This window comes from Ursus arctos, unplaced genomic scaffold (assembly GCF_023065955.2).
Source record: "Ursus arctos isolate Adak ecotype North America unplaced genomic scaffold, UrsArc2.0 scaffold_31, whole genome shotgun sequence".
Taxonomy (NCBI): domain Eukaryota; kingdom Metazoa; phylum Chordata; class Mammalia; order Carnivora; family Ursidae; genus Ursus; species Ursus arctos.
The window spans coordinates 30,816,102-30,831,673 of NW_026622997.1; the positions used below are offsets into that span (position 1 = coordinate 30,816,102).

Here is a 15,572-nt window from a genome sequence, read left to right on the forward strand (position 1 = left end):
AGCCTCCAGAATTGTTCAAGGCAACTAAATGGGTTAGGGTCGTTGAGATTGATTAGCCTCAAGAAGAGCAGAGTGGGAGGGGTAGACGGGATGAATAATGTGTCTTTTGGGGTGTCATTGAGGCCCACCATCTGTGTACTCACTGCTTTCCCACACCCAACTTTTTTGTCCAGGTGAAACCTGCTTGTAATAGTAATTATTACAGTTGACATTTGATGGGCTCTGGGTACTGGGTACCGTTTCAAGTACTTAATCATCACAAACAACCCATGAGGCAGACATTATTATTCCCATTTTACAGGTGTGGAAAGTCAGGTACAAAGAGAGGACAAAGCTAAGTGGCTGAACTGGTTTTGAACCCTGGCCAGAGCCCACTCTCTCCTTCACTGAACTAAACTGCACCTACCATGATGGGTTCTTTGAAAGTAGAAAGCCAGTACAGGTGACAGAAAAGTGTGTACTTGGGAGCCCAGGTCTTTTTGCCTTGGTGAGGACAGGTAAGAAACTTGGCGGCTGACTGTGTGTATATGGAATCTCAGACTTCTCTCTAGTCAGTGATTCCAGATCTTTGGATTTGACAGAAGAAACAAAGCAAGAAAACGAAAGCCACGTTCCTACAAAGTTGCAGCTTTAATTTATGCACCCTAAGAACATTCAGAACACAATCACTATCCATTAGCACCATCGTTTCATAAAAGCAAGTACATTTTAATTCTCAAAATAAGACAGACCTCATCTAAATCAAAAGCAGTCACTCCCAAGAAGGGACAGTCATTGGCTTTACACCAACAAATGGACTTCCCTCTGTGTTTTTTTTTTCATTGTGCTGTGGACTAATGAAATGTCCCTCTGGGGATGGCCTCTGCCTCTTCATCCCTCTGTGTCATTTGAGAGCAGAACCAAAAGAAGTAGGATTTAGGTGTAGCGGGAGGGTTAAAGCCAAGAAGGAACTGTTCCTTTGGAAGTCTTAAAAGAATAGGTGAGCACTGCATTTGCTTAGGAAATGAGGGTTGCAGAATCAAGTCCACGGACTGGAGAGGCCGGCAGTTCTGGGTCCTACCTCAGAGAAGGGCAGGAACCTTGTTCTGAAAGATCTTACCTCAGATCCACTAGAGTAGCTTTGGAACCTAAAGCAGTCCCATCAGGCAGCCATTTCCTGCCTGCAGTTCACGGGGCATGACAGGTGGTTCCATGGCAGCAACAGACTTCCTGAGGCCTCTCATCACAGAATCCATGTAGTCCCCCACCTTGGGGCGGGGTAGCGTGCTACGAATGACCTTGAGAGGGCCGAGGACAGTAGAGAGGAAAGGAAAAGAACAGCCGCCTGGGAGTGTTGCCTACAGCCTGGGGTGTGATAGGTGAAGGCTCTGAGCAGTCAGGCCTGGCTGGCTGTAGCAGCCTCGAGGATGCTATTTCCCTATTTCCCCGCCTCCTTCAAGCCCAGGTGTAGCCCAGGACCTAGAACTTTCCAACGGGGGCTCAAAGCCAAGCAGGTGAAGCCCTATTCTGATACAATGATACTTCGTGCTGGCTCTGGGCCTGAGCCTGTCTCAGGACCTCTCACCTCTCTGTTCTGTACAAGGAGGCAAGGCCACAGGGTATGGGGACAAGCGGGGAAGGGGAGAAAGAGAGAAGGGTCTGCTCTCACCCGCCCCAACCTATTAGAGGAGACCAAGTCCTCCAAAGCTGGACTCTCATGTTTCTGGGATGGTGGCATTTTCTGACTCCACAGGACGCCTCAAGCCTCATCTCATCCTGTAGGGGTGGGTAGGGCGGGGTGCCGGGCACTGGACTGCGGTACTCCCAGATTTAGGCCGCCATCATGTAAAGGCATTCACCTACCCAAATTGTAATCCTGGAGTTACAGAATGGTAACGGTGGATCCGCCCAGGTGGCAGACAGTCACAGACTGTGACCCAGGCAGGGGCAGTCCCTTCCTTCTCCAGGGTCACACTGGTTAAATGGGCCTGGAGCCCCTGTACCCAGATTCTCTGTCATGGTTCTGCCCTCAAGTCCTCAAAGGATGACAGAAGTCATGATTTGAGCACCTACTACGTGCAAGACTCTACTGGATGTTGGAGATGCAGAGAGAGCTCCCCTTAAGAGCTTCTGGCCCGATAGGTAGTTTACTACCCACTACAGGGGAACTACAGTTGCTGGAAGATGATGGTTTTGCCTGAGGACTGCAAAACTTTATAAAAGTGCTCCCCTTGGTGGAAGGGGGGCCCTGCCTGCAGAAACACCCCGAGGCCCAGCAGTGAATCTATGGCGAAGAAATCAAAGATGGGAGGCCAAGGAGTGAGAGAATGGTGTTGCCAAGGGGCACATCCCAAACACCCCTCCCAGAAACTTCTGAAGGAACCAACCCAGAAATTGGGCCTCTGCTGCCCTCTAATGGAGGAAAGCAGCCTCTAGGGCTGCCTGCTGAGGCCCAACGAACCTGGCTCCCCTAAAGAAAAGAGGATGTGAAGGACCTTCCTGCCCTCCCCCGCAAGACTTTTCATTCTCCTAGAGTCTTAAGCTTCTTTTCTGACAGCCTCTGGAGCCAAACCTTCTCCTGTTCCAAGCGCTCCTGGCTGCCCCGTTTCCTGATCACCGCCCTCCATCCCGTCTCCCCAGTTTCCTTTGTTGCCCAGGTTCTGATTCCGTATCCTGGTTCCTGGCCCTGCCAGAGTTCTGGTTCCAGAAGGCCCTTGCCAGGTGCCTTGGGCCTAGCTCCCACCCGGGCGCAAGGCCACACCGACGACATGGGTATGAGCATCCCCCAGTACCTGGGGCAAATGGACATCCGCAAAGGTGTAGTGGGCTTGGCCACAGGGGCTGGGTTCATCTACCTGCTGTACAAGGCCATCAGGGCTGGCATCAAATGCCAGCCGCCCCTCTGCACGGCCTCACCCATCTGCATCGCCCGTGAGTGTACGGGCCCTGGGGAGAGGGCTCTGCCCCAGGAGGCACCTGCTCCCGAGGCCTCCAGTGTGGGAGGGCCCAAAGGTGACTCCTTCAAGTTCCTCTGTCCTTCCTTTCTCTTCTCCATCTGCCTCAAGCCCACTGTAGAGATGCTAGCTTAGAGTCCCCAGGGAGTAGATGGCCCTCAGGGGGATCCTCAGGACTCATCCAGCAGCTCTCCAGACTCTGCCTTCACTCTAGCTCCCAGGATACCCCTGCTTGGAGCCTTGGCATTAGCAGTTCTCCCTAAGGGAAAACTGGGCCACCTGCGCGCCAGAGCCTCCGCTAGTCCACATGGCAACTTTGTGCAAAGTAGAAAAGGCACCCTTCTGCAAGACTTTTCGTTGCCATCTGTTGGGATAGCACTGCCATGTACTGATAATGACGAAATAGCACACACGAGTGCTGTGGGCCAGAAAATTGTCACAGTAAATATACGAACCTAGGACACTTAGGACCTGAATGCTACGCCATTAGCCGTAGCGCCCCTCCTGCCGTGCACACGGCTCAGCTGCACCTGGTGGTCCCGCGGGAGCAAGCAGGTCTCTGCAGAAAAGGCAAGACAGCCTTGTCCCCAGGTCCCTCTCCCCCACTTCCCAACCCCGTTCTTTGATCACGTCGGAGTCCACAGCCTGAACTGGGCTGGGGTGGCTGTCTAGGCCTGGCAGTGGAGCGCGAGCGGCACGGGCGGGACTCAGGTGAGCTCCGGAGGCTCCTCAACTCTCTCGAGTCCAAGCAGGATGAGTACGCCAAGAGCATGATCCTGCACAGCATCACGCGCTGTGTGTACTTGCTGGAGGCCGAGGTGAGCGCAGGACAGCGGAGGCCCCTCCCAGCCAGCCCGGCCCCTGGGGGCCACAGCGATCCCTACCCGCCTTGGCTGGCCAGACTCTGTCCTGGGACCTGTCTCTCTGGCGGAGGGCGGGAGGGCTTGTGCTGAGGGGTCTTGGTGACACGGGGGGCGGTGGGCCCAGGACACCCGCTTCTCCTGCCTCTTCTGTCTCTCCTGGCCCACCCCAGGCCTCCTCTTGTACTGCTGATGACATCAACTTGGTGGGCTCCATGCTGGATGACAAGGACAACAGTGTCAAAATCCAAGCTCTGAACACACTTAAAGCTTTCTCGGGCATCAGAAAATTCAGGCTTAAAATCCAGGTGAGCCCAGAGGCAAGTGGTGGGGTAGAGCACACAGGATGTCCATAGCCCATGGATTCTTTAATGGGCATAGGATAAATGGTCATGTTCCAGAAGCTGTGTGGGTCTGAGTCTGTAATCCAGAAATATACTTTTCCTTGTAATTAAGTGAGACCCTCCTCAAGGGTCATAAATCTTTGAATCTCAGGCCAAAACTGAACTGGGGTATCTCTGAGGCCCCAACAGCAGAAGCACCGAATTCTTTCTGATACCAACTAATTCTACGACACCAATGGGCAAAGTATGGGGGGAAAGGGTGCAGAGCTTCTGGGCCTTCTCTAGGCAAGTCGCCCGGTTAGCACCTTGATGTGTTCACCAACCCGGATTTCTCTGAGCCCTGGCGTTTAGGGGCATTTATGGAGGTTTCGTTATGTAGGCATGATTGATTAATCATTGGCCATTGGTGAGTGAACTCAATCCCTAACCCCTCTCTTCCTTCTTCAACCCCCTAATCATGGCTTGGCCCTTCTGGCCACTAGCGCCCCCATATGGAAGCTTGTCTACCATCCACCAAGAGTCCCCTAATCAGCATAAGCTCTGGGGTAAGGGAGAGGAGCTTATTATGAATAACAAAAGGCCCTTCTATCAGGCAATTGCAATTTTTTGTAAGATTTTATTTATTTTCAAGAATAGAAGGGAGGGGCAGTGGGAAGGAGAGGCAGAGAATCTCAAGCAGACTCTGTCCTGTGCTCAGGATTCTGAGATTGCGACCTGAGCTGAAGCCAAGAGTCGGATGCCCAACCAACTGTGCCACCCCGGCGCCCTACAAGTGCAAGGATTTTAGTAGCTCTGTGCCTAGAACCAGGGACAAGGATCAGATACGCCCCGCCCCCCATGCTGTGTTGGTCTGATACTGGTGGCTGGGCCACTGATGCCTTCACTACCACCATGTAGAGAAACTATAAGCCGCGAAATGTTCCCAGGCTTACCTGTTTCCACACGCATCCTTTCCTGCTGATGCTGTGAAAAAATGGCTTTCTTCCCGTCTAGGGTCAACGTTAGTCTCTGTCCTGGATCCCATCCCCTTCTTTAATGGCCTCTCTCCTTAATTAGCCTCTTTGTCTGATATGGCCTTCCCCCCCACTCCTTCCCATCATATTCAACGTGCTCTAATCCTTCCAATCTTAAAAAACAACCCCCCCAAAAAAGAACCCCTATTCCTTCCTTGACTTCCAAATTTCTCTCTAGCAAATGGCCTCCCCTGAATTTAACATGAGTAACATATTGAAAACTTACAAGCATTTTATACGTGTACAATAGAAAGAACTATAAAACAAAGCGCACGGCTGAGAAATAGAACGTGACCAACAGGTTAGATGTTCTGGATGCCCCTCCCCAATCCCAGACTCTCCCCCAAACAGAGGCAAGTATCCCTGCATTTTGTGCATCATTTCCTGGATATTCGCCTTAGTTCTGTCATATATTCAGGTATCATATTCTAGCAAGGCAAGCCAGATAATAAATGAGTAGGCCAAATGTAGTTTGGGATGTTTTTAAGCTCCATATACCTGGAAGGATGCAGTTTGTATTCTGTGGTTTGCCTTCCCCCCCTCCCCACCATCGAAAGATTCACCTTTATTGGTGTGGAGAGCTGTTTCCTTGTCACTGCTGCATAGTATCCCAGTTCATGAATATCCTGCAGTTTTATCCATCCATTTGCCCATAGGTAGGCACTGAAATTGTTTCCACATTGTGCCATGAGTGTTCTTGTGCACCTCTCCCTTGAGGATATAGGAGACTTTCTCTAGGATCCTTATGCAGGAGTGGGATGGCTGGGTGAAAAGGTATGCCCAATTTTTCAAGAAGGGTTGTATCAATTTATACCCTCTACCAGCTAGCTCTGCGTGAGTGTTCCCATTGCATTATATTTCCTCCCCAAAAGTTAGTATTTTCACACTTTTCAATTTTTTGCATCAAACTTTTTTGGGGAGGGGCACCTGGCTGGCTCAGTCCGAGTATGCAACTCTGGATCTCACGGTCATGAGTTCAAGCCCCATGTTAAGCGTGAAGCTTATTTAAAAATCAAAAGAAAGAGAGAGAGAAAGAGAAAAAAAGAAAGAAAAGAAAAAAGGAAAGAAAGAAAGAAAAGAAAGAAAAAGAAAGGAAGGAAGAAAAAGAAAAAACAATTTTGGGGGGAATAAAAAGGTCTCTAGGTCTCCACTTGCTGGTCATCTCTACTGTATCCCTTAGCCCTCTAAGTTTCCCTCAGTCTGTAATTCTCAAGCATATCAGAATTGCCTGCAGAGCTGGTTAAAAATGAAGATTTCAGGGCCCCACACCTAGAGAGTCTAGTTCAGCAGGGGAGCTAGGTTTTTCACAAGCCTCTCAGGAGATTCTGATGCCGCGGGCCTGGGTAACAGTTCTGCCAGGTTATCCTGAGAACCCAATCCCTGTTCTCTCTCTGGGTAAAAGCAGCCACTCCTGGCCTCAGTTTTCATCTAGATGTGCTTTCCTGCATCGCTGTCCATAGCCTGGGAACCCCCCCCCCCCCCCGCCCCAGACCCCAGACCCCAGACCCAGGGCTAGCGGCTCCACTTAGACCTCCTAGGGGCCGTCTAACCCAGCATGTCCAAAATGGACCTTGCCCCCATTCCCTAAGTCAGACCACTCTGTCCAGAGGGATCTGATCCCATCAACCCCTTGCTTGGTATTCCTCGGGGCTCTCAGCATAAAGAGGAGAGTCCTCCACCTCCTTGCCCCAGGCCTAGCCATTCGCATTGTATGTTTCATGCTCTCCCACTCCCTGGCCCTTGCACCTGCTGTTCCCTCTGCCTGAAACGCCACTCCAGACTAACTCTTACCTGTCCTTCAGGTCTTAGCGGATAGCAAGGCGTTGGGGCAGGCAGAAACTGGTACTAATGGGAATGCTGTGATCCTCACTCCGGGGTTCTAGCCTTCTTACACGGCTCACAGAAATACAGCTTGGGGGGTTATCCGTCTTTGGTAATCTCTCAGTCCAAGCATCTTGCATCTCAGAAGCCAAGATCCCTTTGTTCATTCAACAGATGTATCTTTCACACTTACTTTGTGTTTAGATACTGGGGATGCAACAGGGAGCGGGAAAGATCCCTTTCCCAAGGGAAACTTACATTCTAACAGGGCAAGGCAGACAATGCACAAATTAGTGAACTATATAGTATGTTTCACGTAACAAGTGCAAGGGAGAAAAACAAAGTCGGGCCGTAAGGAAGCTGGTGTGTGGGTGGTGGTACAGTTTCGAAAGAGAAAATCTTTGGGACTTGGTGCTTGATGGAGAATTCTTAGAAATAACACCAAAAGCATGATCTATAAGAGAAAAAATGGATACATTGCTCATCAAAACTAAAATGCCTCGTGGAGGACCCTCTTAAGAGGATGAAAAGACAAGCTGCAGACAGGGAGGAAATATTTGCAAAGCACATATCTGACAAAGGACTCCTATTTGGATCATATAAAGAAATCTCAAAACTCAATATTTAAAAAAATCCAATTAGAAAATGGGCAAAAGACATGGAGATACTGCACTGAGGAAGATCTACAAGTTGCAAATAAACCGATGAAAAGATGTTTAACATCAGTAGACATTAGGGAAATGCAAATTATCACCACAATGAGATTGCACTAGACTCCTATTAAATGGTCCAAACTCAAAATTTGTGCCAACACCAAATGCCGGTGAAGATAGAAATGGGCTCTCTTGTACGCTGCTGGTGGGAATGTAAAATGGTACAGCACCCACTCCGGGAAATAGTTTGGCAGTTTGTTTAAAAGATGAACTATTGGGTAGCCTGGGTGGCTCAGTCAGTTGAGCATCTGACTCTTTTTTTTTTTTTTACGATTTTATTTATTTATTTGACAGAGATAGAGACAGCCAGCGAGAGAGGGAACACAAGCAGGGGGAGTGGGAGAGGGAGAAGCAGGCTCATAGCGGAGGAGCCTGATGTGGGGCTCGATCCCAGAACGCTGGGATCACGCCCTGAGCCGAAGGCAGACACTTAACCGCTGTGCCACCCAGGCGCCCCGGGCATCTGACTCTTGATCTCAGCTCTGGTCTTGATCTCAGGGTCATAAATTCAGGCCCCTGTGTTGGGGTCCAACAAATGGAGTCTACTTAAAAACAAAAAAAACGCACGGTACATTTACCATACACTCAGCAGTTGCACTCTGAGGCATTTATCCTAGAGAAATGAAAACATCTCTGAACAAAAGCCGGTTCGCAATTATTTGTAGCCACTTCGCTTGTAATAGTCAAAAACCAGAAACAACCAAAATGTCTCTAGATAGATAAATGGTTAAACTGTGCTAATCCCTACCATGGGACACTCCTCAGAAATAAAGGGGAATGAACTATTGATACAACAACTTGGATCTCAAGGACGTTCTACTGAGTGAAAAACCGATCTCAGAAGGTTACAAAGTAGGACTCTGTAACATTCTCAAAGTGACAAAATTATAGAGGTGGAAAACAGACGAATGGTTACCAATGTTTAGGGCTGGTTTTGGTGGGGAGGGGGAAATGTAACTATATTGGAGTCCCGTGAGGGAGATCTCCGTCGTGATGGGACAACTGATGGAAGCATCTGTTGATAGTGGTGGTCACAGGAATCTACATACATGACAAAATGGCAAAGACTGTACACACGCCTTGTACCAATACGAATTTCCTAGCGTTGATATTTTATGTACCTGCATAAGGTGTAACCATTGAGGGAATCTGGGTGAAGAGCCCACAGGATGTCCCTGGGCTATTTTTGCAACTTCCTGAGAATTTATAATTATTTGAAAATAAAAAGTTCCAAAATAAAAAGTGTGTTGCCTGTGCCAGTGCTGTGGAGAAGAATGAAATAAAGATGGAGGGTAAGGCTGGCTGGGTGGGGAGTGGTTGCCGTCTTAAAGAGGTGGTCGGGGAAGACATTACTGGGAAGGTGACATTAAAACAAAGTCTTGAAGGAGGTAAGAGAGTGAGCTGTGATGATTTGGAGGGAGAGCATTCTAAGAGAAAACAGCCTGTGCAAAAACAGGAGAAGTGTGTACTTGGCATGCTCAAAGAATGACTAAGAGACCATTGTGATGGCCACCGTGGGAGCAAAGAAGAGAATAGGAGATGAGGTCAAAGAATTTGTGAGTCGAGAGGGGCAGAGCAGATTGGACCTCGTAAGCCACTGTAAGGACTTTAGCTCTTACCCTGAACGAACTAGGGACTTGAGCAAAAGAGTGACGTGTCTTACATGTCTGCTGTTCTGAAAATAGATGCAGGGGGGAGGATGGAAGCAGGGAAACAGGTGGCTATTGCTGAAGTCCAGGTGAGAACTGACGGTGGCTTGGAACAGGGTGGTAGAAGCAGCTTGACTGTTAATAGATTTTGAAGGTAGAGCTGACAGGATTTTCCGAAGGACTAGAACAGCAGTGTGAGGAAAAACAAAGTCGTTAAAGAGGACCACAGATTTTTGACCTGAGTAGCTGCAAGGGAGGTATGACCAAAAGCAGAGACAGGGAAGGTGGTGGGAGAAACAGATTTGAGGGCTGGGGATGTGTTAACTCGGAGAGGTCTAGTGGGCATTCTGAGAAGGGGCGCCTGGCTGGCTCAGTCAGTGGAACATGCAACTCTCGATCTCGGAGTTGTGTGTTTGAGCCCCACATTGGGTGTAGAGATTACACAAATATAAAATCTTTAAAAAAAAAAAAAGAAAAAAAGCATTCTGGGAAGAAGTGGAATTGGCACTGGAATATATGAGTCTGGAGTTCAGGGAGAGGTCTGGGCTAGAGACAGGAATTTGAAAGGCATCAGCATCAACAGTATTTAACACTGAGTCTGGACGCTATCACTAAGGGAGTGAGGAAGATAAGAAGAGGTTGGGCAGAAGAACCAGGAAAGAAGTCTGTGGAAGAGAAGCCAGGTGCAGAAAGGAGGTAGGTGTGGCCAACTAGGTCAAGTAATGTTGAGAGTGTAAGTTAGAGGGAGTTGTCTACTGGGTTTGGGGTCAGTTATCATGGGTAAGGGCAGGGAAGAGTGAACAAAGAGGGCAAAGTCTGGGATAGTGTTGGGGATCACCACATAAAAGCCGACCCTTTTCCCCCCACCCCCTCTCCCCCCGCCAGGAACACACCATCAAGGTACTGGAACTGATCTCCACCGTCTGGGATTCGGAGCTGCACGTTGCAGGCCTCAGACTCCTCAACAGCCTCCCACTGCCCGACTATGTCCATCCACAGCTGCGACGGGTGATGCCTGCCTTGATGGAGATCCTGCAGTCAGACTATATCCTGGCACAGGTGCCTAAGGACCATGGCCCAGGCCCTGTCCCTCCTGACCAGCGCTGGCACAGCACCTAGAGGGAGGAGTAGAGATTTGTGCTTTCCCTGCTCAGGCCCACATTCACCTGCCTTCTCATGCTTTACTCTTTCTTTTATTCATTTTAATGTTTTTTAAATTATATTATGTTAGTCACCATACAGTACATCCCTGGTTTCTGATGTAAAGTTCGATGATTGATTAGTTGCGTATAACACCCAGTGCACCATGCAATGTACTCTTTCTTTTATTCAGGTGCAAGCCATACGATTGTTGAGCTACCTAGCACAGAAGAACGACCTTCTGTATGATATTCTCAACTGTCAGGTGAGAAAGGAACTAAAGAAACGTTAATGGATACCAACTCAGATATTAGGGAAGGAAGAATCATGGATTCCCCAGGCAGACTTAGCCGTAACAAGATTGTTTCTCTTCCTGCCTTTGCACTAGATATATTGAAAACTATGCTCTCTTCCATTCTCCCAATAGAATAAGAATTCATTTTGTTGAGAGGGGGATTCTCCTTTATGGGGCTTTCTGAACTGAGAGTCAGGAAACCAGGTGACAAAACAAAAGTAAGTGTAGGTATTTTCATATTAGAGAAAAATTACTTATAACAAAACCCATTATTAGGAATAGACAGGGTCACTACATAATAATGGTTCAGACGGGGGGCGCCTGGGTGGCGCAGTCGTTAAGCGTCTGCCTTTGGCTCAGGGCGTGATCCTGGTGTTATGGGATCGAGCCCCACATCAGGCTCCTCCACTATGAGCCTGCTTCTTCCTCTCCCACTCCCCCTGCTTGTGTTCCCTCTCTCGCTGGCTGTCTCTACCTCTGTCAAATAAATAAATAAAATCTTAAAAAAAAATAATGGTTCAGACAGATAAAGGAACTCTAAACGTATATGAACCTAATAACATAACCTCAAAATTTGTATGGCAAAATTTGATAGCTTTACAAGAAATTTTTTCTTTTTTTTTTTTCAATTTTAGCGAGGTATAACGGAGAGACAAATTTGTAAGATATTTAAAGTGTACACAGTGGTGCTTATACACACACACACACATATATGTATGTGGTGAAAGTATTCTGACCATCTGGTTGATTGATACATCCATCACTTCCACATATTTATCTTTTTGTGTGTGAGAACATTTAAGTTCTACTCTCTTAACAAATTTCAGTGATCTAATTGAGTGTTATTAACTATAGTCACTATGTTTTCTGTTAGATCTGCAGACTTTATTCATCTTTTTTTTTTAAGAGAGAGAGAGCAAGCAGCAGGGGGACGGGTAGAGCGAGAGAGAGAATCTCAAGCAGGCTCCACAGCCAGCGTGGCTCCCAACACAGGACTCCATCTCAGGACGCTGAGATCATGACCTCAACCAAAATCAAGAGTCGGATGCTCAACCGATGGAGCCACCCGGGCGCCCCCAGACCTTATTCATCTTATGGCTGAAAGTTTATACCCTTGTACCAATGTCTCCCTATTTCTTCTACACCACCAGCCCCAGCAACCACTTTTCTACTCTGTTTTTGAGTATGACCTTTTTTTATTTTTTTAGGTTCCACCAATAAGTGATACCATGCAGTATTTGTCTTTCTCTTTTTGGCTTATCTCCCTTAGCATAATGTCCTCCATGTTGTCACAAATGGCAGGATTTCCTTCTTTCTTATGGCTGAATAATTATAAGGAAAAATTGACACACCTACCATCACAATGGAAGATTTGGGAGATTTCTTTTTTCAGCAATTAACATAAAAACCTAAAACCAGTAAGGGTATATTTGCTGTGAATAATATAAATGAGCTTGAGCCATTAGCACACTTAGGACACTTTACAGTTAGTAAGAGTATATTCGTCTCAAGCACACAAAATACTTATAAAAATCAACCACATGCTAAGCTTTAATGTGTGACTCAACAAATGATTGTATCTCTCATGTTTTATGAGCACAGTACAATTATGTTAGAGAACGATAATGAGAGGAAAATTAAAAAATTCCTATACAGTTGAATCTGAAATTTAGGTGTGCTAGGGAGTTGAGGCAATAGGAAGATGGAAGAAGAAGAACTTAAGAACTTGTCTTGGATTTCTTTACCATTGTCTCTCTACTCCCGTCACAGGTGCACTCCAACTTCCTGAACCTGTTTCAGTCCACCCAGCCAGGGAGTCTGCTGTTTGAGGTCCTGGTGTTTGCTGAGCGGCTAAGTGAGGGCCGGAATTCACCCCACTACCGGGCCGTGAAGTGGCATTACAATGAACAGTCTCTGCATGAAGCTCTTTTTGGGGATGAGTCACGACTGGCAGACCGGCTGCTCGCCCTGGTCATCCACCCTGAGGAGGAGGTTCAGATCCAGGCCTGCAAGGTCATAGTCAGCCTGCAGTGCTCCCAGGATGTGGGAGTCCGGCCCTCCTCCTGCCGGCCCAGTCATTCCTACTTTAATAGCGGGGAATAAAATTAAGGAGAGCCAATAAATGACTATGGGAGAAAAGCTTGAAGCAGTTTCTGTCTAGGGCCTTCCAGGGGCTGAGTGTAGACTTCATCCAGCGTTATCCCCACCCAGAGCATGGCAAAGCATGGGCGCATCTCCCCAAAGACATCCCCACTTCCCTGTGTAGGGAACAGATTCTCTTCTCCTCTTGCTGCGTTCCAAATTTGAATGTGGAGCCAATGCTTTAAGGGAGTTTCAGAGAGAAGGCATGTTTGGGGACTGAGGCCAAAGATAATCAACAGGAGACAGTATGGCCTTGGATTCCTCAGGATGGGCTAGGCTGTGCCACTGTAACAAACAACCTCCTAATCTTAGTGGTAAAAAATGACAAGGTTATTTATCATAGCCCCTGGCAGGTCAGCTGGGGGGTGGCAGGTGTCTTTTCCAAGTCATCTTCTCTCAGGGACCAAGGCTGAGAGTGGCTCTTATTGTGTATCTACAACTCCTACGAAGGAAAAGGGAATGCGGCTGTGATCCTGGCTCTTAGAAGTTACACCCGAATTGATGCTCACTACTTCTGCTCACATCTCCCCAGCCAAAGGGGGTAGGAAAGATGAGTCTTACCATGTGTCCAAGGAAGAACGGAAAGTATTTGGTGACAGCATTAATGACAGAAACTGCAGGCATACCGGGAGAGTGAGAGCTCTGGAATTGGGCTCTCAGGTTCAAATGCCAGCTCTGTCGCTTACTAGCTGTGTGACCTTGAGCAAGCCATTTCCCCTATTTGAGCTTCAGTCCTCCCCTCACCTGTAAAATGAATATAATAATAGTACTTATGTCATGAGGCTGTTGAGAGGATTCTATGCGGATTATAGGGATTAATGAATGTAAGGCACAGTGTTCTGCCTGCAGAGGGTATTCATCAAAGGTCAACTATTGAGAGAGTGAAAGATTAGCACTGGAAAGGTCCTTAGAGCACTGAGTCTGATGTCTCTCCAGTCTCTTTGGGTTACGGGCACTGGGGAGTCCCAGAACCCTCGATGAAGCACCCTGAAATGCCACTGGAATTTAGCTTTAGAAACCAGAGTGACTGTGTAAGTAATATAAAACCATAACCATGAAGTCTCCAGAAACAAAAATACTGTCAAGCCAAATATGGTCACCTATTCTCAGATGTTCCTTAGTTCACCTATTTTCATTGCATTTCCCACTTGTTCATTTATTGTGTTATCTGTGAGCCCTTGCTGGGAAACAAACAGTAGTGGTTACTAATGGTTTAAGAAAACCTTATGGAAGGGTGCCTGCGTGGCTCAGATGGTTAAGCGTCTGCCTTCGGCTCAGGTCATGAACTCAGGGTCCTGGTATCTAGCCCTGCATTGGGTTCCCTGCTCGGCGGGGAGCCTGCTTCTCCCTCCCCCTCCACTGTTCCCCTTTCTCCCCCTGCTTGTGCTCTCTCACTAGCTCTGTCAAATAAATACATAAAATCTTAAAAAAAAAAAAAGAAAGAAAAAAAAGAAAACTTTATGGAGAAAACCCCAAAATTGGAGCTGTTTCATCTGCTACTACTTGATTTAGGAGGAAGAACATGTGGGCCCAGCTATGGAGCCTGTTGTTCTTCAGAGGCAGGATTTAAAAACCAGTCTAGTCCAAGGCCAACCCTGGCATTTTGCTGAAGGAAGAAACAAACCCAAAGAGGGAACGTACTTGCTCAAGGCTGCATGACTGGTCTGGGGTGGAAATACGGTTAAAACCTCCTAGTCTTGGGCGTTTTGCCTTCCTATTCCTTGACCTGAGCCCCCTGGGAGTGGACCGTGGATTCTAAGCCAGAATCTGTGGCAGTTGGAAAAGACAGAGCTTCTGGCTTTTAGGGGTCCATTTAGGACTGGACTACTTGAGGACATTTGTCCCCACTGAATTCCTGACCCAGGACTTCAACGCCATCTCCCAAAGTTTGACTTGTCACCCCGAGTGGACATCACTACCCAATCTGAATCCTCAGCCCTTGTCTCCCTCCTGATTTCAGGCGTGAGGCTGCCCTTCCTGCTTCTTGGATACACTGCAGTCACCCCAATGGAACTTGTCAAAAGCCAGCATCATCCTATCCACCCCTCATCCAGCTCCCCGTGTTCCCATGTCACCAGCTAAGTATTGGGCAACACCTTCAACTTCTTTCTGCCACATCCAACCAGCCATTCTGAACATCCCACATCTATCCAAGTTCTTCATTTTCCACTGCTGCTACCCTATCCCCTCCATCAGTACTTTCGGGTATTGTTTTCTACTTCTTCATTCTCTCCAGCCCAACACACTCCAGGCTAATCTCAGAGCCCCACATTGCGTCATCCTCAAAAACATGCAGGGGTTTCCTACTGTCATGGTGAACTTCTTCTCAGCCCCAAAGCTAAGTCTCATGATCTGACAAGTATAATTGTACTTACAACAAAAGTAGGTTGAGTTTTGTCCTCAAAAACGTGGTTCCTTCCCCCCCCCCCTTTTTAACATGTTAACACCAAATGAATTAGCTTTGTATTTAAGGCCCTTCAGAATCTGGGTATATTGTTTGCCACTAGCCTGCCATATGAAATCTCTTCTCCAGCCAAACTGGAGTGAACTAGTAGCCACTGCAGACCTAATCCTACCACATGGGGTCTCGCCTCTAAGCTTTTGATACAATGCTCCCCCTGGATACAACACCCTTCTCTCTTTTCCACTGGGCTGTGTCCTA

At 47.7% G+C, this 15,572-nt stretch overlaps 1 protein-coding gene across 1 annotated transcript; it reads left to right on the forward strand.

The window, feature by feature from the left end:
• Positions 1-1,778: 1,778 nt before the first annotated feature.
• Positions 1,779-12,907, forward strand: ARMC12 (armadillo repeat containing 12). Its single transcript, XM_026482738.4, has 6 exons — positions 1,779-2,991; positions 3,606-3,751; positions 3,967-4,101; positions 10,219-10,392; positions 10,667-10,738; positions 12,539-12,907. The coding sequence occupies exons 1-6, from the start codon at positions 2,748-2,750 to the stop codon at positions 12,869-12,871; spliced, it is 1,104 nt and encodes a 367-aa protein (XP_026338523.1). The 5' UTR covers positions 1,779-2,747; the 3' UTR covers positions 12,872-12,907.
• The last annotated feature ends 2,665 nt before the right edge of the window (positions 12,908-15,572 follow it).